Source organism: Lathamus discolor, chromosome 5, assembly GCF_037157495.1.
Source record: "Lathamus discolor isolate bLatDis1 chromosome 5, bLatDis1.hap1, whole genome shotgun sequence".
In the NCBI taxonomy this organism is placed as follows: Eukaryota; Metazoa; Chordata; class Aves; order Psittaciformes; family Psittacidae; genus Lathamus; species Lathamus discolor.
This window is the reverse complement of record NC_088888.1, coordinates 43,514,737-43,541,259: the sequence shown is the minus strand read 5'-3', so window position 1 is coordinate 43,541,259 and position 26,523 is coordinate 43,514,737. Positions and strand designations below refer to the sequence as shown.

The window sequence follows — 26,523 nt, the reverse complement described above, 5'->3', positions numbered from 1 at the left end:
CAGGATACATGTTACCTTTTGTAAAAATTAGATTTTCACCTTTTACTAGTTTTTTTGAAACAGATTATTATAGTTTCATGTTCTATAAAATGTCAAGCCTTTCCTTGTTTAGAAACAAATGTCAGGACAGTTACTGCAGAAGAAGACTTCACTAGAAGATGTAAACGGCAGTATGAAAAAGGAAAAGAGATGATCAAGGAAAAGAGAAGTGTGCTGTTTATGTTAACAGGGCAAGGGCAGGAAATAATTTCTTGTTCTAAATCTTAAGGGCAGTCACTCTCCCTCATCTTGTAGTTATAAGGAAAAATATTGAAATACCCATGCTTTCAGTGCAAATGGTTCACAAGGGCTTTTGGATAAACATGGGAGTAGAGAATGCAATGCAAATTCCTACACAACAGATTCACAGTGTGAAAGCAAAATGAAAATAACGTGAAGAGAAGTCAAGAAACCAAATTATTCTCCTTTCATTGAAAAGGAACCTACACAGGTGATTTGTAATAGTAAAATCTCAAATTTCCCTCCCCCCCAAAAAAAAAATGTACATATATATCAAAAGATATACATAATGAGAAAAGCTATTTAATCCAATAAAGACAGATACTTTGATATTACGAAACCAAAGTCTATTTTATTCTACAGGATAGCCCAATACTCACACTGAATTTTTCACAAGGTGAGGTACTAGTCCACATAAACATGGTAGCATAGAAAAGCTCTGCATATTTTCCCTGTTGTTATTAACAGTTTTGAAGGAAACATGATTGTTGACTGCAAGTAATAGTAGAAAATAGAGCAGATGTTCCCATTGATTATTTAAATATAAAAGAAATCCTTCCAAAACTACTAAATCTGAAATATTTGGAGCTTACTTTTTTTCTAGGAAAAAAAATAAAAAAATAAAAAACCTGAGATCCATAGTTTGCATGACTGTGTCTATAATTACAGGTGTTCTAGCAGGTACATGATTTTTATCACTGTGTTCTTACTAAAAGCTTTGCATTACTTATATTATGCCATTTTGCAGATAATGTGGCAGAACTGAAGCCAGTGGAAGCTTACCATTGATCATTATGAGAGATGTACTCAGGCACTGATATAAGTACACAAAACAGTGGATTCTGTCCTACAATTACTGAAGAAAATTGGCTTCAGCTATACTGTTCATTGGTATAAGAAGCCAGGAGGAAAAACTAACTCTTGGATCAATTTTAAATGTAACAATGACATGCTTCATCATATTTTAGAGAAGGCCAAGTGCTAATACCTTTGTCACATTATTCTCACTGTACTTCCCAAACAAATTGCAGATCATCTCAGTAACCTGTCTGTGGCCAATCATACACCTTATTTTGTATGTTTTGTGTCATATTGTACCACGCTTTGTTTTTTCAGTTTGAAATTATGAAACCTACAAAACACACAAGGTGGGGGCTATGCTAGGATATTCCACCACACATAACTCAGTGGGGTGTAAATGTAATATGACAAACAAACCTGCAGGCAAAGGCAGTAGATCAAGTGGCTAAAGGAATGCCACAATAGGGAAAGAAACGTACCCTTGTAGGGGAAAAGTATGGCGAAGAGAAAGTACACTATCTACCAGACAGAGTAAAGAGCCTAAGGTAAAAACAGAAAGTGTGAGCACCCATGATGTCTGTCTTGCAGTGAGGGTCCCAGAACTGAACACAGGATTTGAGATGAATGTCACCAACAGTGAGTACAGGAGGATGATCACTTCTTTGATCCTGCTGGCCACACTGTTTCTGATGCAAGCCAGGATGCTCTTGGCCTCTTGGCCACCTAGGCACAAGCTGGATCATGCTCAGTCGGTTGTTGACCAACGCCTCCAGTGCTGCCAGTTTTCCAGTCACTCTTTCCCGAGCCTGTATCATTGCATTGGGTTGTTGTGACCCAAGTGCAGGACCCAGCACGTGGAAGTGGGTTGCTTAAATAAGAATTCATCAAATGAACAATTTGATAAATACTGCATTTCAGTACTCAACCTATTTACTCAAATATTGTCCAATATACATCTATTATTTTATAAAATTTCTACTGAGTATAGTAGTGACAAACATTCATATGTTTTCTTACCCTGTACATATTTTCTAACAAATCAATTCATAGGTAAAGAATACTGTTAAAAGTAGTGTGCAGAACAGTTTTACCTATTTAAATAGGTAGGAACATGCATCCCTATTTTACCTTCTTGGTAAGTAGTTTAATTCATGAGCCAGAAGAAACCAATTCTTTTTTTTCATGCTGTGGGCTCACTATGTCCCGGGAGTATGACTACATTGAACCAATTTTTTGAAAGAGTCTCTTCATGAATTAGTAGAATACTTGACAAGCAAAATAGCAGGTCCAGCAGGTTATTCCACATCTGTCATTAAACACAGTATTTGGACCCCTTTCTATTCACAATAATATACTAATATACTAACACACACTAAAAAAATTTTCTTCACCACCCCCAAAAAAATCTAAATTTTGCCGCTATCAAGCTCCCATATGTCCTAAAGGGGAAGCAAGTGGGAAATTTCAGTACAAGTATGCAAAAATTGGATTAATAACATGTTCAGCCTTCCTTATGCACTTAGTTTATAGCTGTTCATTAAAAAGAAAAAAAAAACTACTATATATTTTAGTCTTAACTAACATACAAATGGAAGTAAATTATATCACACATTTTTAATATCTGCTGCATATAACTGTAATCCACAGCCATTTAAAAAAACTGTAGTAATCGTGGTTCTAAAATTGGCCTCTAAGAGTCTGAAGTTAATCCTCTGTAACAGATGGCCCCCCTAATTATTTAAATTTACCACACACATCTATGTGAATTTACTAGTATTTGGCAATATATCTGATTTAAACACCAACATACATATATGACTCTCAAACTCCTGGAAAACACCATCCTCATGTAAGACATTTAAACCCATTTAGTGACCTTGTATGATTAAAGATACCAAGGAGCAATACAAAACTTAGAGATCATATCTCTTCCCTCTAGAAAAAAAAAAATTATCCGACCTGTTCTAATGGAATAATAAAACCAATCCCTCCAATTCTAGGGATGACTGTTTCTACTAAAGCCTCTTTCCTCCTTGATTAAAATTCATTCTTAATTCCCATCCCTACCAGATAACACAATCCCTAATAGAAACACAAATGCTAATTGAGTAATTCCGTGCTTCAAGAAGAGAATGGAAATAAAAGCATTTTTTAATCTGTTTGCATACATAATAATGTTTCATATAGCAAACAATAGCTTTTTTAACCTTTCAGTTACTGTTCTCAATAGATATGCCATTTTTATCCATTCCTTATTTCTGCTAAAAGAAATAGTAAAAAGCTGGGAAATGTCAGGTTGTATAGCATTGTCCGCTGCCTGCTGTGTCAGCCATCAGTATGTCACCAGTACATTCTATTCCACCAAATTGTTGAAAAAAACTAGAGCTCTACAATTTATATTATTTTTGAAGATTGGTACCAGGTTATTTTTCAGTTCAAATAAATTTAAAGTATGCGTATGCCATAAGTATTTTAAACGTAATTGAGACTTTAACTTTGGTTTCTTTTGACACAGTGCAGTTCCATGAGATTATTTTGTTGTAAATCCTGCAAACTCAGTCTTTTTAATAAGGAAGCTCCTTACCCACTTCTTTTCTATCACCTAATATTGCTAGCCCACTTAGACTCTGTACAACTGGAATTCAGCCTTTAATACAACACTAAAAACCTTTGTTCAGGGAAATATTCTCAAAAGAGTATGCACCACGCAACTGCATACCTAAGAGCCTACCTGGGGTCAAGAGCATTGAAACTTTTACGGAAAACTTCAGGCTGTAACAGGTCAATTCATATAAAACGTCCTTGCAGTTAAATTAGGTTCTTGCTTGATCGCCAGCAATCAAATATATTATTTGGGTCTCACATTTCCCATATGCCACTCAATAACAATCTCATTGTCATCATTATCACCATCTGTTCAAGAAAGGTCAGGATTTATATGAACAAGTTAATTCCTAGAAACATAATACTAGAAATGGTTTAAATCAAAAGGTTATACAAATTAATTTCCTTGGTACAGCTGTTGAGCATTAAGAGAGGCAAGGTCCATTCAAGTCAGTGGGCAGATTCTCCTTCAATGGGCTTTATAACAGCCTCGAGAGTACCCAGAAGCTCTTTACATTTTTCTGTCCTCTAAGATGGTGAGTGAGTGCCTAATAGCAAATCAGAAAAATGTGTGTGAAGGAGGCGAACCAGCATGATTTAGATTGCATGGGTTTCACTTCTGAAGTGTCCAGCTACAGGGTATTTCCTTTTCTTTAGTGCCAAGGCTTTAGTTCATACCAGAATCAGCTTCATTGTCTTCCATAGAAACTTGATTAGGTACAAACTGAAAACACTTCTTAGCATTAAACTAATGTTCCAGGAAATACAGTCCTGTTTGGTTTAGCAAGTCTAGATACTGCTTTACCACCAATGGAACAATCCCAGAGGTCTATCTAGTTAGGAACTTGACACATGTGATGGTTTAATATTTCAAAATCTGAGTACACAATCAGGCACAGATTAAACAGATCTTGTTTTCATACAGTTTTCAACGTGCAATCTTTGGAAGGGATATAGGAAGGAAAGTCTACAAAGCTGAGAAAAATGTTACACTGGAAATGCGCATTACAGAGCAGAGTTAGGGTTTCATTAATATTCACAAAATGTGATTTAACTGAGAATTCCTCATTTTCCTAAAAGATATTTGAAAATAATAAAAATAAAAAGAGAGAATGTTAATAAAAACCTGTGTGCCACTGCAGAAAAGAAGACCAGTTTAAAATTTCAGGCAAAGATGATCCACCTTCTTAAAATTCTTTGTCTGCATCTGTCTTTCTAATATTAGGAGCTATCTGCAGTCATGAAGTTCAAACCTGCATTGTTGACCTCCTGCCAAAGCCAGCTGTTGTTATAAGTGACAGACTAGTAATGAGTTAAGGTCTTTTCAGCTGTTTCGATACCTCCATGTTACTATAGGCCATCTCTAGTCAAAAGGTGGTTTTCGAGACATGCACTGGTAGATACAATAAAAGAATTATCAGACATTAAGGAACACAGATATTACAGGTGTATGTGCATAGCTGAAGAATGTGTGTAAGCAAAAATTTCTACTTGCATTTGTAAGTAGAGAAACAAATTAATATTTAAAAGTTCACAGGGATGTATTAAAAAGCTACTGCTTTCTGGTAGTCTTTATGTTTTCTATATTATTACCTATGCAATGAATACTTCTTCAATACACAAGCCAAAAACATTGCTCAATTCTTGTGCCCTAAGTGGCCGTTGCTGATGGAAAAGAAATCCTTGTTTTTCATTTGTGCTTCTGTGTGTGAAATAAAGGTGGAGAGGGAAAAAGAGGGTATCATGGTTATTAAATACTGAAAGGTTAATTCAAACTATATGGACATAATAGCCATCCTGCCCTGAGTTTGTTACACATCTCTGTCCATGCAGCAATCCCACAGGCTTCTGAGTGATAAACCGATACAATGAAGCACAACTCCGGCAAATTTACTCAGACAGCAACACTGATATACTTATTTTTACACAGGAATCTATCAGAGGTAGTGAATCCTTTGATGCATTGCCACTTCAGCCATAACGTTGCCCCTTTCATTTAAATCATTTTTCTCAAATCCAGTTACAGGCTTTTCACACCTAACCCTGTAACAAAATTGCCTGCAGGCCTCTCAGAAAGGAAGGCAAGTGAGCTCTGTGAGAGGGAGGGTAAGTGTGTGGACAGAAGTGCAGGGAGAGAGAGGGGAAAGGAAAGGATAAGGTAAAAGAGAGAGAGGCCGACCCAGGGCCCTAAATAACCAGCTCTGCTGCTCCTTGGCTGTCAAAACAGTCCGGGGAGCCTGATCAGCACCAGCTGCTAGATCCTCCTCCAGCAGCAGCTTCTGCCCGCTTGGGTATTCCCTCTCTTGTGGGTGGGTGGGTGCGTGCGTGTCTGTGTCAGCTGCAGGAGCTGCCCTGCCTTTGCAGGGCTCTGGCACTGGCAAAACAAATAGTGTGATTCACTTCTGCCCTTGCAAGTCTGCACTGCAATCTGTGGCTAAATTTTACCTAAAAGATAGGAAGTAAGGGCCTGAAAATTAAACTCATGGGAAGACATAAAAAAGAAAAAAAGGAATTGTTAGGCCAGCCCTAATGTGATTTTGTTTTCATGTGACCTTACAGGTTAAAGTCAGGTACAGAGTTCAGGTAGGCTGCAGTTACTGCAGCATAAACTCAGAGAGCCTGACATTTATTTAGACAAACCGTTACTCTACAGATCAGCAAGCTGCCCAGCATCTTGACCTATCTCGTACAGAATTCAGAAATACTGCCTTTGAAATCTTAATTAGTAGTAATAAGAGGCTCTTTTTTCCCAATGCTACCATAGTTTATATGTCATACAGGCCAAAGGACTTAACAAAGAGCAAGATGCACACACGGTTAGATGATTTAACTTGGTCCTTATGCTGTGTTTTTTTTCCCTTCGAGCATATTTCTCAGCTTCAAACAAGCTCCTCACTTTAACTTGTTCCCAATCTTTGGGTGTTTTTCCCCCAGAACTGTCATTCCGTCTGACTGCCAATCCTAAATACCCAAAAGTCATGTGCTATTTCAAACAAAAGTGTGGTCTAAGTTTCAGAATGTTGGGGAGCTTTTAACTTTTTTTACATTTTGGGCAAAAAATTCTAACTCTGCCTTTATGAAGGACAGAACCCCATCTTGAACAAATGAGGAATACAATGTAATCGCATGACTTTGTTTTTAGTTAACAAAGTTCCCATATTGTGTAACCTGCAATAAAAGCCTGAGGCAGCTCACCACACAGCATGTCTGCCACTTGCCAGAAGTCCTATCTTCCTTCCAGTCCCTCCACGTCCCATCTCAGGCTTATACCCAAACCATATTCCTCCAGCCCCTTGTCTGCTTGCATTCACCTTCTTCACCTTTCCGATACTGCCTCTTAGTTTCACTCCAGCACTCACCCTTGCTCAATTTTACTCCAGAATCAGCAGCCTGGAGAACTGGCCAGTCTTCACGCATTGCACATCTCTCCTGACCTGAGCTGCCTCAGTCCACCTCCAGGAGGGGTCAAAACACACCAATGAGCCTTTGTTCTCCACCTCTACCACTCATATGCCTGCCTGCTTACCCCTGACCAGCATTCCCAAATCCTCCCAGTGCTCTGCCACCCCTTACCCCCAGACTTACTAAGGGCAGAGGGCATCCTTGGCTTGTCCAGGATCATAATGGAGCAGATAATCTTAAGTGCCATCCATCATGCAGCATGTACAGGACAACCAGTTGATGAGGCCCAGTGAGCCTCATCTTGCAAAAGACAGGTCCTGCTTGATGAACCTGATCTCCTCCTTTGACAAGATGACCTGCACAGTGGATGAGGGCAAGGCTGTGGGTGTTGTCTGCCTAGGCTTTAGTAAATCCTCTGACACTGTCTCACACATCATTCTCCTGTAGAAACTGGCTGCTTATGGCTTGGATAGGTGTACTCTTTGCTGGGTAAAAACCTGACTGGATGGAGAACCTCAAAGAGCGGTAGCAAATGGAGTTAAATCTAGTTGGCAGCTCATCACCAGTGGTGTTCCCCAGGGCTCAGTACTGGGGCCAGTTCTGCTTAATACTTATCCACAATATGGATGAGGGGATTAAGTGCACACTCAGTAAATCTGCAGATAACACCAAGCTGGTTGGGTGTGTTGATCTGGTTAAGGGTAGAAAGGTTCAGAGGGATCTGGATAGTCTGGATCCATGGGCCAAGGCCAACTGTATGAGATTCAGCAAGGCTCACTGCTGGGTCCTGCACTTGTGCCACAACAACATTCAATACTCTAGGCTTTGGGAGAAGTGGCTGGAGAAGTGGGAGAAGTGCCAAGTGGAAAAAGACCTGAGGGTGTTGATCAACAGCTGGCTGAACATCAGCCAGCTTGTGTCCAGGTGGCCAAGAAGGCCAAGAGCATCCTGGCTTGTATCAGAAAGAGCATAGCCATCAGGACTAGGGAATTAATTGTCTTGCTGTACCTCAAATCCTGTGTTCAGTTCTGGGCCCCTCACGACAAGAAAGACAATGAAGTGCTGGAGCATGTCCAGAGAAGAGCAATGAAGCTGGTGAAGGGTCTTGAGCACAAGTCTCATGAGGAGCAGCTGAGGGAACTGGGGTTGTTTAGCCTGGAGAAAAAGAGGCTCAGGGAAGACCTTATTGCTCTTTGCAACTACCTGAAAGGAGATTATAGTGAGGTGGGTGTTAATCTCTTCTCCCAACTAACAAGCAATAAAACAAGAGGAAATGGCCTCAAGCAGCATCAGGGGAGCTTTAGACTGGAAATTAGGAAAAACATCTTCACTGAAAGGTTTGTCAAGCACTGGAACAGCCTGCCCAGGAAAGCTGTTGAGTCACCATCCTAAAAGACCTGCAGACATGTCATTTAGGGACATGGTTTAGTGATGGACTTGGCAATGCTGGGTTGACAGACTCTATGTTCTTAAAGGTCTCTTCCAACCTAAACGATTCTATGATCCTGCCCCCTTGGCAAGGCAGACAGCCCAGACCCCTTGCACTGGTGATGCCCACCAGAAGCTTTGTCTTCTAATTCCTGGAACACACAGACGGGGAGTCAGCACTTGCTTGCTGTCAAGTTTGGGCTAATGTCCCAGAAAAGAGGGCATTTCAAAGCATGTCCCAAAGCACTGTAGCAAAGCAGGTTTTCAGATTTCTCTTAGAAAAAGAACTCTTCCTGCATGGGAAAGATGCCCTCAGTGCAGCGAAAACACAAAACATCATCAGCTTGAAAATCTGGTAAGTGTATAGCAGTGTCCAGTATAAAAGCCTCCATAAGATTAGATATGAATTTAAATTTACTTAATTATATTTATTTATTAATTGTAATTCAATTCGTTAAAGGATTTAATTTTAATTAGTGATTCAGATTTAGACCACACAGCAGCAGGGATGCCCAAGACAAAGCTGCCACCCAGGCCCAAGCAACATGAATGAGTTTTCTCCACTGTGATAAAAAAAGCCAGTAAGGGTGATGCAGGGACTGGGAAGAGGATAAGGAAGAATGAAAAGGATGAAAAGAATTCTGTTTACTTTAACCTAACGGTTGACTATCAGTGAGAAACGTGCCAGGATTTTAGATTAAGTGAAAAGGAGGAAGAGCTGAAAGGGGGAAAAAGAAAAAAAAAAATACCCTCAGTGCTTGTTCTTGGCTCCTCCCCTTCCTTCCACTCCTCCCAGGAGCATTAGAAAACAGTGACAAAGAGGAAAGAATTAATTGCGTGGAGAGGAAAGAGCAGAGAAGTGTTACAAAAATGTTGAAGACTTCAGGGGAAAACCTTTGGGTTATTGCCAGATTTTTCTGTTCGCCTTCCAGATGTATCTGGAGATGATAGAAAGTGATAATTAGGAAGAAAATAACAGTTTAGGAGAAAAGCAGAATTATGTGCTTGCATAACTGGTTACAACAAAGAATTTTCAAATCCATTAGTCACTGAAGATAACATTAAACAACAACTATCAGAGATAAACGTTTGATAGATTGTACCGTAGGGCACTGTTTGAGCCAGACAAGCAATCTTCGGCTTACTAATGTAGGAGCAAAGCAGTTCCAAAAGACACTTGGCACTTCATGGCAAATTTCCACAGTGATCTGTGCACACCACAGTGACCTGATCACACCTATTCATCAGAGATGGGAAAGTAAAACTCTCAGAGGACAACATCTGCAGAGGATTTAAAGATTGGTCATTATACACAGATTTGGATCACTTCACAGATGTTATTACTTCAGGCTTATTGAAAGCCAGTGCAAAGTATCTAGGAATGTAGGTCAGCTGTGGTTGAAGAGATGGCTTTATCCCATAATGACTCTGAAAAGGCTCAAGCCACTCTATAACTTCTGTCACCAGCCATACTTAAGCACCTGGTATTAAAGCATCCACTATCATAGCCAAGCTTGTTCTTCAACTCACCCTGTCTCAACAGCATGAATACACTACAAGTGTTTCTGGGTTTTTAGCTACAGCCTCAGGGATAAGGACCCTCTACCCAGCAAAGCATCCGAGACTGCAGTAGTTGTCTGTGTCAATCCTAAAACTCACATTGGATCTCACCTTCCCCAGGAGTGCAGGACCACATTTTTCCTAAGCCTGCAGACTCTTTGGTTCTCTAGCTGCACAATTAGAAAGAAAGGCCTGCTGGAAAGTAGGAGATAAGCGGAAATATTCTAACATCTGTACTTGAGTGAGACAATGAACTCCACAGCAAATTCTGAGAATTATCTTGTAGAGAAGAGCTGCCAATCTTTAGAAAAGAATTAATATCTAGGGAGGTGGTGGAAGAAAGGATAAAAAGAAGTAAAGCACTCCTTTCCAAAAAAAGAAAAAAGGCAAGACAGTGTTTCTTCCTGTAAATTTATCTTTACTGTTAAACAACAAATGGAACAAGTACTAAAAAAAAAAAGATATTTACTGGCTAGCAATAGGTTTGCATGAATCAAACAGTATAAATCATAAAAGAAAGAGCTCGCCAGAAATCCATGACTCTTTCCAAAAAATCAATTATAAAATTAGTGAAGGAAGTGAATTACCATGCGACAGTAAGAGCGGCATCTGATACATTATAGAAATCATAACTGAAAGATTAATTCCAGGCGACCTGGATAACAACATTGCCAAATGTGACTATAGAAGTTATCTATAGTTACGTTTAACATTTGGAAAGAGCAAAGAATGCAATCCATAATAGGGTAAGTTTTAAGACATGTCTTACTTAACATCCCCAAAACAGGGAAGACGGCATTCCTGGACAATTATTGCATTAATGTCCTTTCAACCTTATCAAAGAAACATTTTTCTTTAAACCTTGTGTGAATGGACATAATTCACTTGCACACTGCAGTTTTCCCACTACATAACAGTGTTCCCCCTTGAACCCATGAGGCATGCAGTAACCTCTTGACCTTGTTCAGAGATCTGATCTTTCAGACCAGCTGAGGAATGTCCACTGAAAGTCTATGTGACACCTATAAGAAATTAGCTAACCCAAGAATTGCTAAATCAGGAGGCAGGTAGTAAAGAGATTATTTCACTGCATGGTCTAAGCTGCCTCCCTTACAGCTCAAGCATTTCTCCTCTGATGAGCTCTGATCTTGCAATGAGAAGGAATTGATATTTTGAAACATGCAAAAAAAAAAAAAAATCACATAAGCTATTTTGTCTAAGTGATGACTAAGACCACATCGGTGGCCTTCAGAAATTTAAAAGATACCAAGAAAGAAGAAAACATATTTAATAACATGGAAAAAAAATGCATATGTATAAAGGATGGGGTGAAATTAAGAGGAAAAAGTAGGAATAATCCTATAAATTAATGAAATATTCCTGATCCTGAAGAAGTCTTCCAAAGCAGTCATCAGCCAGTGTCCTGGGATTTCCAACTCTTGAGCAGGTCAGACATTTAAAAATAAGCAAACCTATGGAAAATATGCCTGAAGATACTTTAAACATCACCTGAAACAGCTTTTAATCTCTTAACTTTTTGTTTTGTTTAAAACAGTGCTGCGTTACTCCTTAACAAAACAGTGGCCCAGGGACAACATTTTATTATGAATTTAAATAGTTTGAGTTCAGTTATAGGCAGGATTGAAATATAATGTGCACTGAAGCTCTATAGAAGAGCTTTGCTATTTCTAGGACCTAGAGTTCTAAATTTGAAAGGTCCCACAACCTCCGTATAACCATGAACAGCCTTCCACTTATCTGATTGCTGAGGAACAGCCATCCTGAGCTCTGCCTGCTGTCCTGAATTTAAAAATACACCCTTTTCCACAAATTCTGTCCAAATACTCTGCTTTGGGCTGTATGGCAGGCCTAATCTGTTAGTCCTTTATGCCAGACTGCTTCTTTGAATGATTTACTCCCTCTCCAAGTTCTCACTGACACAGAAATTACTTTCTCTGGATTTTTTTTATAGAATCTTTGAATGCAACTCCTCCATACCCATGAACAAGCTTAACCAGTGCAGACAAATGCTTTAAAGAGCTATGTGTTTTCCAAGGTCTGAAACGCAGATGTCTCTTTTTGGTAATGCTGTATGCTATTGACCTTACTGCAAATTAGATGTCTCCCACTGGTGCACCCTCCAGACATGATTTGTTAGGTAAGGCTTGGATTTCTTTTTGTCAGGGGTTTTTTTCAGAAGCTAGTTTCAGTTTCCAACCTTCATTTAAAGAGTCGATCTTAATATTGTTTCACTTTTCAACAAGCGATTTATACACAAGGATACAGCCAATTGTCAGATTATAAAGGATCTTAACTAGTGACGAAGGAAACACTGATTTTATTTTTCTTTTCAGTTTTGATTCTAAGTGTTCTAATTCAAGCAGAATCTTCTTTCCCTTGCCTTTCCTTCTTTCACTTATCTTCCTGTGTCATTGTATCAGTATTTTAAAGAGAAAATTTGGGAAAACAGATTAGGACTTACATGTATGATACGTATATCAGTTATGTCCAACTCTGAAATACTGGCCTTTGTTTGAATAAAGCTTGCACAGAATAAACTGGTATGTTTGGGATTCTATCCTCTTCAGTTTCTCTTGATTTTTAGTGTACACTTCTTGTTACCTCTCTAACTCTGTTTCTGAAGGAGGGACCATCTTCTTTCCTCTTCCACTGAATCATAATGGTATTTAATATATTTGATTTCATTCTATGCCACTCAGTTTGCCCAAATACTTCACCCTGGAATATCTCCTGAAAGAAGGGCAAAAAAGAGCCTGGTAAATAACATACACAGAGGTGTCACAGGAAGGGAGATAGTATTTCTCCTCTTTTGGGCAGGGGTGGAGGGAGACACACCCAGCCTGCTTTCTGAAGAACGACAATGCTGTTAGGAAATTGTCTTGGCTTCTGGTAGTATGACAGTGTTGGAATTATTTGTCCATTGGTTGAGACGGAGGGTCCATTTCTTTTAGCGTCTCAACTCCAGCGCTGATCAGAAGCAGATGCTCAGGGAACAAGTACATAGGATATTTCTGAGCACATTACTACCCTCTGGCTATTGTCATCTTGGGGTATTTCTCAAAATGAATCTGGTTTATCCATTTATTGACCTTTGTTTATTCACTTACTCACCATGTACACAATCTTTTCCACATACTTAGAATGGTTTGGGTTGGAAGGAACCTTAAAGATCCTCTACCACCACATACCCTCTTGCCCTTGAATATTTGTTAACTATCATACATGTGAATTACCCATAAGATGCTTTGACATGAGCTTCTGAAATCTATGGACTGCTGCATTTGAAAAATAATAATAATTAAAAAAGTCTTCTGTTCATTTTGAACCTGGTTTCTGTTAGCTTTGGTGTAGTGAAAGAAGCGATAAACAGTCAATGACACAGCTTTGCAGATTTCTATCAAACGCTTCCTAATTAATCTATTTTCAGGGTGATGAGTCTTAACCTACACTGAGCATGAACAAAAACTGAGAAACCTGTCACACTTAAGAGGCACTGCTAACAAAGATCCTCCCTGCAGGTGCATAATTCTGTTTTCTAAACAAAAGATGATTCTTTCAGTATTCAGACCTGCTTGTTTTACAGTTCGTTTTGTTTAGACTGTAGCCAAGAGGCAGATATTAATTTATATGTCCTATATTAATTTTACAAGGAAAACTGAACTATGAAATACTAAAGAATATAGTAAAATCAAACGCATAAACACAAAACGAGAATATTTGGGTAGGCAGTCAGAGCATCCCATGTAGCCCTAGAAGCCATTAATTTGCTAAGTTATCACTGATGGATCCTCAGATGAAGAATTCATTCCAATTTCTAGAAAAATGTAAACAAATCAGAATCCAGGGGACTGTAACAGTATTACAGGATTTAAACAGAGAAGACAGTGAAAAGATAAAAGACTGTACTAACTGGGTTTCTTTTCTCTGAAGCAGAGGCTGGGAACAGTTACGACAATGATCTTATGATAAGTAATAGAGCATTATAAAAGGACAGTAATCAATAGTTTACAGTGTCCACCATGAGAAAGAAAATTTGCAGAATAACTTAGACTGGATATTACAAAGAGCTGTCTAACAGTCAGGGAAGGGAGATGCCAAAATAATCTAAAGAGATCTGTAATCTCCTGCTCTGAGTGTTTTTAATATCTTCCAGGGTGGCATACTTGATACTTTTGCATTCTATGGAGATAAGTAAGTGATAGTCTAAAATCACTGTCAGCTTTGCACTTCCATGGTTTCTTATTGATGTAACATGTGGCATTAATGGGACACAGCTGCCTAAAAGCATTTTATGTGTTCTGGTAGCTAGCCAAAGAGCCAATATATGGACCTTCAAATAGCAGGAATAAGACACAAGAGCTATTGTTTGTAGTCATATGGTTTTATTTGTATGTCACCTGGTTCGAAAAAATAAATCTTGCCTATTCACTTTTTGCCAATCCTGTCTGTTTAAGGCATACAAAGTGGGGAAATAATATAATTGAACCTCTTATTATGAATTCAAAATTTCCAAATTGCTAAGTGCATCAGGGGGCCCTCAGCACAGTGCAAACAGAATTTGCTCTTAGGAATAGGGATAATCACAACTTTGTTCCAACTAAAACATATTTCTGGGTTGTTGTTTCTCTTTGCTTCCCATTACAATTAGCATGACCTAATGGGAACTCAAGCTTCAGCATATTCCCCAGAATTATAAACATTCCAGTTCTTCATGAACTGTAAAAGTCACACACCTTCCATTTGCTTGTGGCGAATTTGCTGTGATATCACAAGCAGAAGTGCATGAGCACTTGCAGTGCATGGCTGCTGCATCTAGTGAAAACAAGGCTCAGCATCAAGGCTTTCTCTTGACAGCTCTGCAGTGGCAAGTGTGAACTATACTGTCCCGCTAGATACTAACAGATGACTACTGAAAGGCATCATACTGGTGAATTTCAATTTGACAATCTAACTTCATTCTTGATATACATGTCTCATTTTAGCTTCCTATATAATTAGTGAAAAAAGTCAAGTCCTAAACTATGAACTAAACCCTCTCCATTGGGCCAACAACCAGATGCGATGCCTAACAAGCAAAGCATGAATCTTCTTTTGGTGCAAGCTGCCAGCATCAGGTAAAGGCTATTGTAGTATGTAAGGGTTTTCTTCTACCAGGGAGCTCATTTTCTCTCACTAAGCAGGCAAAATCTTCTAACAGAAACAGATGGAAACTACCCAGTAAGAAACATTAAGAATAAATATCTAGGTAAATACTTGTAAAAAATTAGATACACAAAACATTTCACTCTTCCTAGCAGATTCAAGAAGTAAAATAAAACTATACACACACCTGCCAGTATTGTGAGGGAGAAAAAACCCACCATGTTTAAATATATTTCGATTAATTACTGATCTTGTGGTTAAAAAGTACTCACACATTGTGGTAGTAATTCAAGTTCACCCAGTAGCTATACACAGCTTTTACACACCTTTAAGTGGTGTGCAAAGTGACAGTTTAACAATTGCCAGTTTCACTCCTGTGTACTGATCCTCTGACATACACTCTGCATGCATACTATAATATTGCTGGACTGCCTTGTGAGGAAAACCAACTAATTTTCTCCAAGAGAAGAATGAAAAGAACATTATGAGAGTTGCAAAGTCAGGCATTCAAAGTAAGGGAACATCAAAGCTAAAACCTGTTGTCTTTGTTTTCATTTTTACATTTGCATTGTCAATTTGTTGTATACATCTTAACATCAATTTCCTTTTCCTCTTAGTTCTAACTGAATAACGCAGTCTTTCATAATTTGTCCTAAAACCTGACCTACTGTTAAGGTCAGTACAATAGGGTTTTTGTCACCTTCTCCCCTCCACATGCTTTAAATATAGGTGTCCTCTTCAGTAACTCTCCAGTGGAAGTACCAGCTGGTGTGACATATTAACTAAAATCCTTTGCTGTTAGCCTTACAATAACATTGAAAAAACTGTTCAGGCTGTTCAATCCCCCTGTTTTGTGCATGCATTAGGCAAAGAGAAATGTTTTCAGGGTGTAAACAAACAAGGCCAAAATTAAGGCTGCATGGGATACTTTGCACCTGGAATCTACGCATTCCGAGTTCCTGACAGAATTGCTGATGCATTTAAAATAGGTGCTGTGCACAGGTTTGAAAAAGAAACTAATACCCTTCTTTTATCAAAACTTCAATTAAGTGCTGCTGTCTGACACCCTCAAATCAAGTGAGGAATTATGGATCCACCACAAAACTACGTGCTGTCCCTTTTCTTACAGGCTTTCTTGAGCTGTTGCTTCCCCTCGTATAACTCTTCCCATTTCGTCTTTCTTAGCCAGGTTTGGTCTTGCTGCTTGGCCTTCTGATGCGAGTTCATCTTCTGATAGACACTAGAGTGGAATGGCTTTTTCCCCTTTCCGGTCCCTCCCTCAGGAAACACCTGCTTCGCTTATTTGACCTGCCAGTCCCAGTTCTCTTCAAGCCTTATAAAATAGCCTCTTGCCTTAGTCCCTCCCAAGGTCAGGCTCTCCTCTCATTCTTTTCAGGTTTATAATCTTATAGTTTTATAAAGCGTAAGTAAAGAGACAGAGCCCCTGGCCTTCATAGTGATGTCTAGAGCGAGCGTAGCTGCAACACTCCAGGAACTTCAGTTACAGGCGAGATCTGCTCAGCCCTGCACTTTCCCAGCTCGGGCATGCAGAGATAAACTTCAGGGAATAAGGCTGAAAACATCTAGCCAGCGTGAGCATTTTCAAAGTACACGTTCTTTAAGCAGCTTACAACTTTGCCAGATTTGGGCTGATCTTACAGAGATAAAAGCTGTCCTTTAGCCAATGGCCACTTCTCTTCCAAGTGTGAAGTCTCCACTCAGAAAGCACAGATGCACTCAGGCAAGAAAGTTTCCTTTAATGAGGGCCAAGAAGGAATTGAAAAAACCTTGGGCAGCCCACACAGTATACGTGAAAAATCCATTAGGGTCCACATTTTCTATATTAATACAAAGCCTACACTGACTCTCCTCCCACTAATGAGATCATGAAATGATGACCTGCAGATCAAAGATCCCACAGCTATATTTAGAGTTCCACAAACAAGAGATTATCTTTATTGTGCAAAGCAATTTCTCTAGTCTTATTAAAACAAAATAAGATAGGGACTGATTGCAATTCTTTCCTACATGAAACATTTCAGCCAGAATTTTTCCAACAGACCGGCATCAGTTATGCACCCCAGCATAAGAGGAAGTCAGATTTCAACTGAGCTATAGTTTGACTACATGGTAAACATCTGAAAACAGTCTGCAATGGGAAGCGTCAGACAACTTTAATAATAGGTGGAGCTGATATAAACCACTTTATCATGGGGAAACACACTACATATGCAAGGAGATCAGCCCTAAAACAACCTCCTTCCCGTTATTGCCCTGCAGATCCAGTAGCTCCCACACTTCAAGCCACTTGAATTTTGGCAGCCCAGTGACTAACAGCCAGAGGCACAATTTCAAGCTGATGATAAAACATGAACCTCTCAAAACAACTCATAACGGCTTTTCCAGCTTGTAATTTTCAATGGGCGAAATTAACAGTAGTTGTACACTTGCTGCTACATTAAATGCTGTAAGTTATCAGTAATTTCTGGAAATTTCTCCAAACCTGAACCGGTAGCTGATAGGTATTTTCTGATACACTCAATAAACAGGCTTCAAATGGAGACAATCGTAATTATGTATTTATTACTAAGGGTAAGGTTGTCTCCTAGGTACTTCCATAACCTAGTGCACAATGTAAAAGGCTGTTTTGATGCCAATGGGTATTTCTGCAACATGGAACTCCACAGGGAGCTGTACACAATGGATTTTGCTTGGAGTACAGTAGACAAGCTGTCATTGCTGCCTTGGGAAAAGGGCACCCTACATCTTACTGATTATTGCTCCAGAAGCCAATTTTCCCAAAAGCAGGCTGAGACAGAGTCCTGCTCTCATAGTTAGAACATGAATGCACAATGGGTACAGCACAGACAAAACATACATTGACTTACTGTGTATATAAATATAGACATGCAATTAAGTCACAACAGATATGAATCAAAACAGAAACAAACAAAAAAAATTACCTACTTTGACAGATTCATACCTGCAGTCTTCTCATTTTAAAGCAAAAAGCCAGGAGAGGGAATATTCAAATTTCTTGCCCATTTGGGTGGTTTCTTTGCACATGTTCCTGAATTTTCAGCTATGATGAGATCCGCTCATTGGCAGTCACCAAGAGGCTGATATGACCATGAAATGAGGAAACACAGTGAATGAAAAATGAGGTACTAGCACCACCATTTGCTGAGGGCTGGAAAAACTGGCAGAAACTTTAAGAGACCACGTAGACCTATTTCTATAGTGACAGCTGCTTTTAACTCACTAGCTATTGCTGCTATTGGAGATGCTTGATAAAAACAAGCATTAATTACTTGCCAGGAAAATCTTAATGACGTCCAGATGATGATTTTTATTCCCAGCACTATAAATTTTCATGAGTAGAAACAGTTTCATACAAGGGTGGGGTTTTTAGTTATCTGAGCTAAACAAAAATATTACTGACATCTAAGCAGTAAATCAGTGAACATACAGTGGCTGGCAAAGGTGGTCTGAAACAGTTCAAGACACTGTGCCCCTGGAAAACACATATCTTTTAGTCACCTCTTGCCATCCCAACACTAAGAAACAGAGGGTTTCTGCAAATTAACCTTGGAAGGGATAAGCTCTCCCTCTGCCCCTGGGACCCTTCCCAATGTCACATGGTGTTTCCATTTTTGCCTCCTGTTTCCTGAAGTGATTTAAGTTTGCTTCTAAGAAAGAGGTGGCCTGTGAAACAGAAGAGCAGCACAAATCTTATTTAAGCAATTTAAAAGAGCACAGTCCAATTTTAAAAGATTCTTAAGAAACAGATTTCGAAACCTTTATTGCAAAGTGCAAATGAGATCAGAATTGATGTAGACTTTTAAAATCTAATTTGCTTCTACCTGCTCTGCTGCCTGCTAGTGTCATTTTGCTCCTCTTGAGCAACAGATGTAACTGTTATAGATGACAGCTATCAAATCAATCCATAAAAATAGATGCATTAAACCTTTTACTGTTTCAAGAAAAAACAACTGTGGAGAGGTAATGCTTTAATGTGGCACAAAAATAGCTCTACAATATTTTTTTTACTATTTTGGGTTTTTTCAGAATTAACAGAAACATTTCTATTGCACTAATATGTTGGTAAACTTTTCTGTTATCAAGACATTACTGTTGGTCCAAATGACCTAGCGAATGTCCCTTTTACAGAGTTTCTAAGGTTACATTGATTGACGCAAGGTAAGTTCAGAAGGGGGTGAGGAAATAAAACTAAAGTGTATCTTCCTCCACTTTTTAACTGTTTCCTGGAAAGTATTTAGACTAGGCTCCCCACCCGACATTATTGTTGCAAATCTGTAGTTTAAATTTCTTCTTCTGCCAAAGTATTTCCACAAAGAGCACACTTTTATCATCCAAACACTTCATAAAGCGGCTACCTGAAGCTACCAAGCAAGCTAAGGCCCACATGCCAGTGTGGATTCTGGTTCCTCAGCATCTCAAGGTCCCCAAGAAATCTCTCACTGTTACAGCCTCAACTTACTTGGGTTAAGAAAGCATCATCTACATTTATTTCGAAGATTTATTTCTCAGTTTCAGAATCGAGAAATAAAGTAAGTGCACATTAGGCGATGCAGAGCAAAGTGGAGAAAAGAGTTCTTTAAAGAGAGCTATCGATTATGGCCTCCTATTTAGCTGGTGTCACCCAGCAAAACCTTGTGGAAAAACCCCAAAGCTGAAACAGCTTTGACATGCACAAGTTGAACCTTTGCATTAGATACACAAAGGGACACAGACAAATATTTATATTGTTTATACAGAGACACAATGGAAAAAAAAGCAGGCAAGCACTGGCCTTCTTTTCTTTTTTTTTTTTTTTTTAACTGATCTTTTGGACCGGAGGGTTTCAAATATTTTGTGTCTTTTATCTAACTTGTGCAGTTCCATGGCACCAAAATGGATTTAAAGATATTGCCTTCTTCTGAAATTTTCTCCATCTCAGATTTCTCTCTATTGTGTAATCATGTCTAAAGTCACCTTAAAAACCATCCAGTTCTTGGATAAGTACCGTCAGCACTTGTCAGACCCCTCATTGCCATGAACTGTTTCAGTATACAAAACACATTTTCCAGACTTTGCCTAATTCCATTTCCCCTGTCTCTGTTGGCTGAGCAGTTATTCTTCTTTTAGATCCTTTTGACTCCGAAATTGTATTCACACAGTTCAAACCAACCCAAATAAAAGATAAAAAAAAAAAAAAAATCACGGCATGCTTTCAATTATATGTTGTCACACATCCTCACCATGAGTGGCCTTCTTTTCCCTTACAGCGCAGGGAAATCCTTAAGCCATATTTCTCAAATGTCTCCAAAATTTTCATCCGCTGCCCCAAGTCACAGCTGACAACCACATTGACCAAACTTTGTCTGAAAGGTTTGGTAGTCTTTCCCAATCTGACTAGTTTTTTGCATCGTTGCTAAGCATTTTCAGACCCAACTTACTTCAAATGTGACTACACCATGCAGGCAGCATATAATCCATCTCCCTGCTCCATTCTTTCACACATACACATATATATTCTCCATATAGGCAAGACACATACAAATACGGTATAGCGGTGTATATTTTTTGTTTCTTCTTTCTAACCTCTTGTTTCTGTTGTTCTCCCTTCTCTTCAACAACTGCACTCTGACTTTAGAGTAACATATCTAACTACCCTGAAGTATAAGTCAGCTGTAGAAAGCACATTTTAAAACTACTCGGTGTATATGCACGAAAGAAACAGGGGCCACAAAACAGAAAACCACGAGTTATGTCTTGGGTTTGTAAATTACCAGACTCCACACCATAAGATTTTCTGATGCCAGGCCAGAATTGTTTGTGTCTTTCCCCTTTCCAGGTTGAGGAAAGTTTGCAACAGTCTTCATCACTCATACACATACATTCAGAAGGAAACCAGGCTAAAAAAAGAGATGTATCATTAGGAGCTTCCGCACTGTTGCTGTTCTTTCTTTCTCATTTCAGGGTTTTGCGGGTAGGCCACATGTTCCACATCCCTGAGCCTCTGGGGTTGGTGAGGGAGACAATTGCAATTGGAAGGATGCATTAGTCCAAGAAAACAACTTCTGGGTGGATCTGGGGAACAAAGCCCTTCCTTTACAGCTGCATGAAGCAAGTCCTAATGGGACAACTATCAGGATGCAAACATTCAGCTGTTCTCCCCACATCCCTTTGGTGACACTAAGGACAAAGATGGGAAAGAAAGGAGCAAAGATGGCACAAAACCCCAAAGGTCTAGCAGACAGTGGAAAACCGGGGTAGAGCAAGCTACCAAACATCTCTGTAAGCCCCAGTGACACTGAAACTGATTGATGATAGCTAAAACTGCAGTCTTCAGATCCCAACAAAACTGCCAGCTTGACTCCCATCAAACCCCTTTAGAGAACTTAGGTAAAAATCTGTCTTCACGCACACTATTCCCTAAGAGCCACACATACGTATACAAGTATTACTAACACGTGCGTGTATATTCCTGTGTGCATTCATAGCACTGTGTCACTACATAAACTGAAGAAAACTACCACCTTGCTTGTTTGGCAGCCTACATGTATCAACATCTTCTTTACAGTAGTGCTGAAGTGAAGGTTCTGCTCACAAACAAGCACATAAACCAGAAACACTTCTGGTTTTCTCCAGCTTAATAATGGAACAAAAGTAGAAAATAAAACAAACTAATCAAATGACATTAAATTTGTCTTTTCAAACTGCTGAAGCTAGCACCGTTTGAGCAATGGAAGAATTAGCAGGCATTGTCAGTAATCACTTATTTACAAGAATCTTGTAAGCAGATACATTCAGCATTATTACTGAGGATTTTTATGCACTGTTTTCACACTGGATTTATGTAATTTATTCTGCGAAGCTACACATTAAGCTCCCATCTCTATTAAAGAAAATATTATATCCTACCTTACAGGCCGGGTAAACCTTCAGTCCCTTAAGATCTCTGTAAAATCATGACAGTGGTTTTCACCTTTATTTGAAGGGGAGAGCATGGATGTAAAGAACATTGTCCTTACAAAAGAAGGGACTCAGATAAAGGATGCCAGAAATGTGGAAAGTAAGGACAAAAGACACGGCTAAAGACACCCACAGCTTAGCGGTGGGAGCAGCTTCACTTTTTCAAACAAAGAATGTACATTTCAGGTACTTTTTAAAAGCAAGATGGGTGTTAAAAGTATAAATACATAATTTCCCCATTGGCAGGACATCTAGTTTGTGTGATAGCTTTATCTGGGAGCTCTGGGCTCCCAAAACTTCTACAACAACAAGAGCTACATGCATCTTGAAATACTATTTGCTCCCTGGCATGAAGAATGCTGCAACAGACAAAATACTCCCTCAGGGCAGACATGGCATGGGGAGATTTAGATAAGTGTGGTGATGCAACTATTCACTGGAGCTAAACATGTGTCCAGCTGATGGTATCACAGGCAATTGCATTTAGAGGATGACCTTTTTTAATTATTTTCTTAAAAGGAAACCCCTAATCAAGAACATGAGGGAATTTCTTTGTACTGATAACATTATTCCTGTGCAAAAGTCCTTGAGTAGGAAAGTTATTCTACAAAAGTCCATCATCTGTGGTGCCCAGCGTGGCCCTTTCCTTCAGTAAACACTGGCCATGAGCAGCTATCAATCAGCTCTGCTGCTGCAGCTCCCACAGTTACGTTTGCTGGTCCAGCTCTCTACAAAGTTAAACCAGTTCAAAATCTTTTCAGATTTCAGTAAACATAAAGCAGTTAAAAGTTTATTCCACAATCTGAAATGTAAATCTCTGCATAAAATAATTGCCTATTTTAGGAATAGTCTCCATATTCCTCTTTTCTGCCCCTGTCGGGTTTTTTCAGCCAGTTTAAGCGTTAGGAAAAGTTGTTTGACTAAATTAAAAGTAAACAACATTTTAAGCATATCATTCTATTTAAACCAAGTTTGTGCTGTCAAGATACCTAAAGGATCGCCTATGAACAAGAAGTATCACTAGGAAGGTTAATATTAATATTTTCACATAAGATTTCGTTAAAGGTTTTGCAATTGATGCACAGCAGATGCATCTATGCAAATAGTGTGTATTTTCCTTTCAAAGCAACAAATGAACCAGGTCACTTAGTTTGTGCATTAACAGCAGTACACAAACTTTCAGTAGTCTTTCAGTAGCTGACCTTTATCAGATTGGCTTACTGACAGCAATTTGGTCGGTCATTCTGTTAAAGGCAAATGTGTATTTCTTGGCCCCAGAAAAAGAATAATGTCAATTGGTTAACAGTATATCAGACCCTATTTCAGTTCAATACCCTTTTGTTGTTGCCGCTGTTAGAATCAAGTTTCTCAATCTCAGCATTTAGCTAAATTTCTAGTGATAAAGTAGATTTAAATCAGAAGATTTATACCAAAGCTATAAAGAGAGCCCAGTCCTATGGGCATCTGTTTTCCTGTTTCCAAAAGGGACTAAAAAATGCAGGCTACACAAAGAAAATCTCTACTCCGCTAATAACTGCATTATTCTTACTGTATTCTTATTAATGCCCACATTTTTTAGCACTCAAAATGAGACTCCACAACTGAATTCTTTTTGATGCCTACATAGTTTAATGTTTTCATCAGGTTAAACTTGCTTGGCCTTAATAGGGCGACTTCTGGTACCCTTGGGACTGAATCCCTTTAGCTCCTCAGGATGTTGCTCTTTCCAGAGATACATGCACTAAGTGTCCAGCCACTGCTGGCTAATGATGCTGGGCTCAGTTCTTTGCCCCTGATATGCAATCTAAACCTAATGACAGTGGAAAAATAAGCTAGCTGATATATCATGTAGTATATGTTGATCCTGTAGTTCTTTGATAGTGACCAACTGATTGAATTAGTTCAGCAACCTTTTGAAGCACCAACTGAGCATCCTTGGGAGTACCGACATGAGACTGTTAGGCAACAGCCTCCAAGTCTCTCTGCATGATAGAGAGCACTGTCATTTTGTCTTCTGATTCTTCTGGCTATTTTTTATGCAGTCAGTATTTTCCTGACACTTGTTCTGAACTTGCACTGTGTCACTGACAGCCGCTGCCTGCTTCCCAAGTCATGCTGACTTTGTACCTGTTAGCTGGTTTATTAGGGCTGAAAAATCCCACAAATGTGTGCATCACCCCTGAAATCATATCAGGTAAAAGACTTCTCAGGCTTTTTCCTACACAGCCAACTCCTAAATTGCATTATGCACTGCATTTATCTTCCTACATTATTTCTTACATTAGTAACATGTTTCCCTGTTCCACAACAGCTCTTTACACTACCCCAGTCAGTAAAACATGACATCTGCAGTAAGCACAGGTTTTAGTTTCCTGCTAGTATTTAGTACAGCCTAAAACATACAAATACACATATAATGTAATCTGTTAAAGAAACCAGACTTGAAAACCTAAGGGATTTTGGATTCCACTTATTTTGGACTTCCTAGACTGTTAGCAAAGGGAAGAACCTTTAGAAGCAGTTAAATAAGAAATTTCACAACAGCCAAACAATTCAATTTATTGCTAGAATATAATTTGCTAGAATATAATCTCCTTCATTTATTTTGTCAGCTTGTTTTGTGGCTTTTTAAAAAGCTGAAGTGTTACTCTGTTATGGGTTAGACATTAAAAATAACTTAATAAAACAGTAAACTATAGCTTCTAACTGCAAAACTGAGGATAAAAACAATATGGCAAAACCACTATGGCTATTTATATTGTTGAAAATATTACCAACCTTAGACAGATCGCTAATATATAATTATATGCATCTGGATGGAAAAAAGAAACCTGAAATCCATCTACTCCAGTCCCTTTCTTGTGACAGGAATGATCAGATCCTCTCCAGGCATGTACACATCTGTCCCACTGAAGGTCCTGTCACATCTTGATCACAGCCACTATGATGAGTTCATGTGACACATTTCTCCAGCCTAACGACCATCGCAGTAAATAAGCCCCTCCTCTTCTGCCTGTTTGTCACTAACCTAAGAGTATGTTCTTTGCCACTTTCTGCAAGCTGTTAGCATTCCTCTACCACTAGCTTTTTAAAGAGAAACAAGAATTGACCATTCCTAAATGAATTGGCTTTAGCATTTTAAGGCACCACAGATTACTGAAGAGTGTAATTTGTTTCAAGCAGGCAATTTATCTGGATTTCAGGAATAATACGACACCATATAATTGATTTTACATGTGAATTGACTATAAACAAGTTCAATATGGCAAACATCCCCTTCAATAAGCGCACACCATGGTCTTATGACTGGGAATCATAAGTTATAGAAAAGAATGATCATCACATGACTGGATATATATAAGGAATATACTCTATGTCCGTGTGGAATCTCCAGTAATTCAGGTGTGTCTTCTACACCAGCATCAATTTATCATTCTGCAGTCTGACTCCATTCTTTCACCACACACCTCTATGCCACCAACACCCTGATTCCTCAGGGCAACCATTCTCCCCATCCCACAGCACTTATTAGAGGAACCAGTATTCACTTACCTCCTGCTTGCTGATACTTCAGGGATTTTACAACTCTTTTGGTTTTTTATTTTTATAGACGTATTTTGTGCAGAACGACGTAACCCTTTCTTTAAATTAAAGTTGTTGGGCCTTTGGCATTTTGTTTTCTTTTCAGTGTTCATACACTAAAATTATGTTGGCTTTCATGTGGAACTGTGAAAGACAACATGTCCAGCTGGAAAATTATGGTAAGCTTCTGAGAGAGACAAAACCAAATATACACTGAGGCAATCAGGAGATCTGAGATTTTGACTACTCTAAATTATAAATTCAAAGACCCTCAATGATATAGGTTATAAGCAAGTGGCGCCAGCTAAGACCATTCCACACAGGGAAGTTTTCTCTTCTCTGCCAGGGTGCCATGCAGCAGCACTGGCTGTCAGTGGCCACTGCCGAGCATGGAAGCAAGGCTTACCTGCATTTCCCTCCCAGAGCATCTTCCCCTTCCCACCAAAGATCAGGTCCCCTTGCCTTCCACCTCTCCTAATGCATTTAGCTTTTACTTCCTCACTCTCCTCTTCTGATTCTCTTATACACAGCTGCTTGGCCCATTATCATCTCATCATTAATTGCTGCCTGAATTAACCCCATCTTTGCCAGACAGGGCCTGTAAACTCCTCTTTGAAATGTAAGTTGCCTCTGCTTCTCTCAAAGGCACTTCTGTATATTAAATATGAAGCTTTCAAAATTTTTGTGGTTTACAAATTAAATCACAAATTTAAAAATGGTTTTTCA

General features: G+C 39.0%; 1 protein-coding gene across 1 annotated transcript in view; it reads right to left on the bottom strand.

The window, feature by feature from the left end:
* ESR1 (estrogen receptor 1) overlaps positions 1-26,260 on the bottom strand; it is a 192,893-nt gene extending 166,633 nt beyond the window's left edge. Inside the window, exon 1 of the mRNA XM_065680586.1 lies at positions 26,204-26,260. Coding sequence (XP_065536658.1) covers positions 26,204-26,225 — 22 coding nt within the window. The 5' untranslated portion in view covers positions 26,226-26,260. The remainder of the gene's footprint in view (positions 1-26,203) is intronic.
* Between the last annotated feature and the right edge of the window lie 263 nt (positions 26,261-26,523).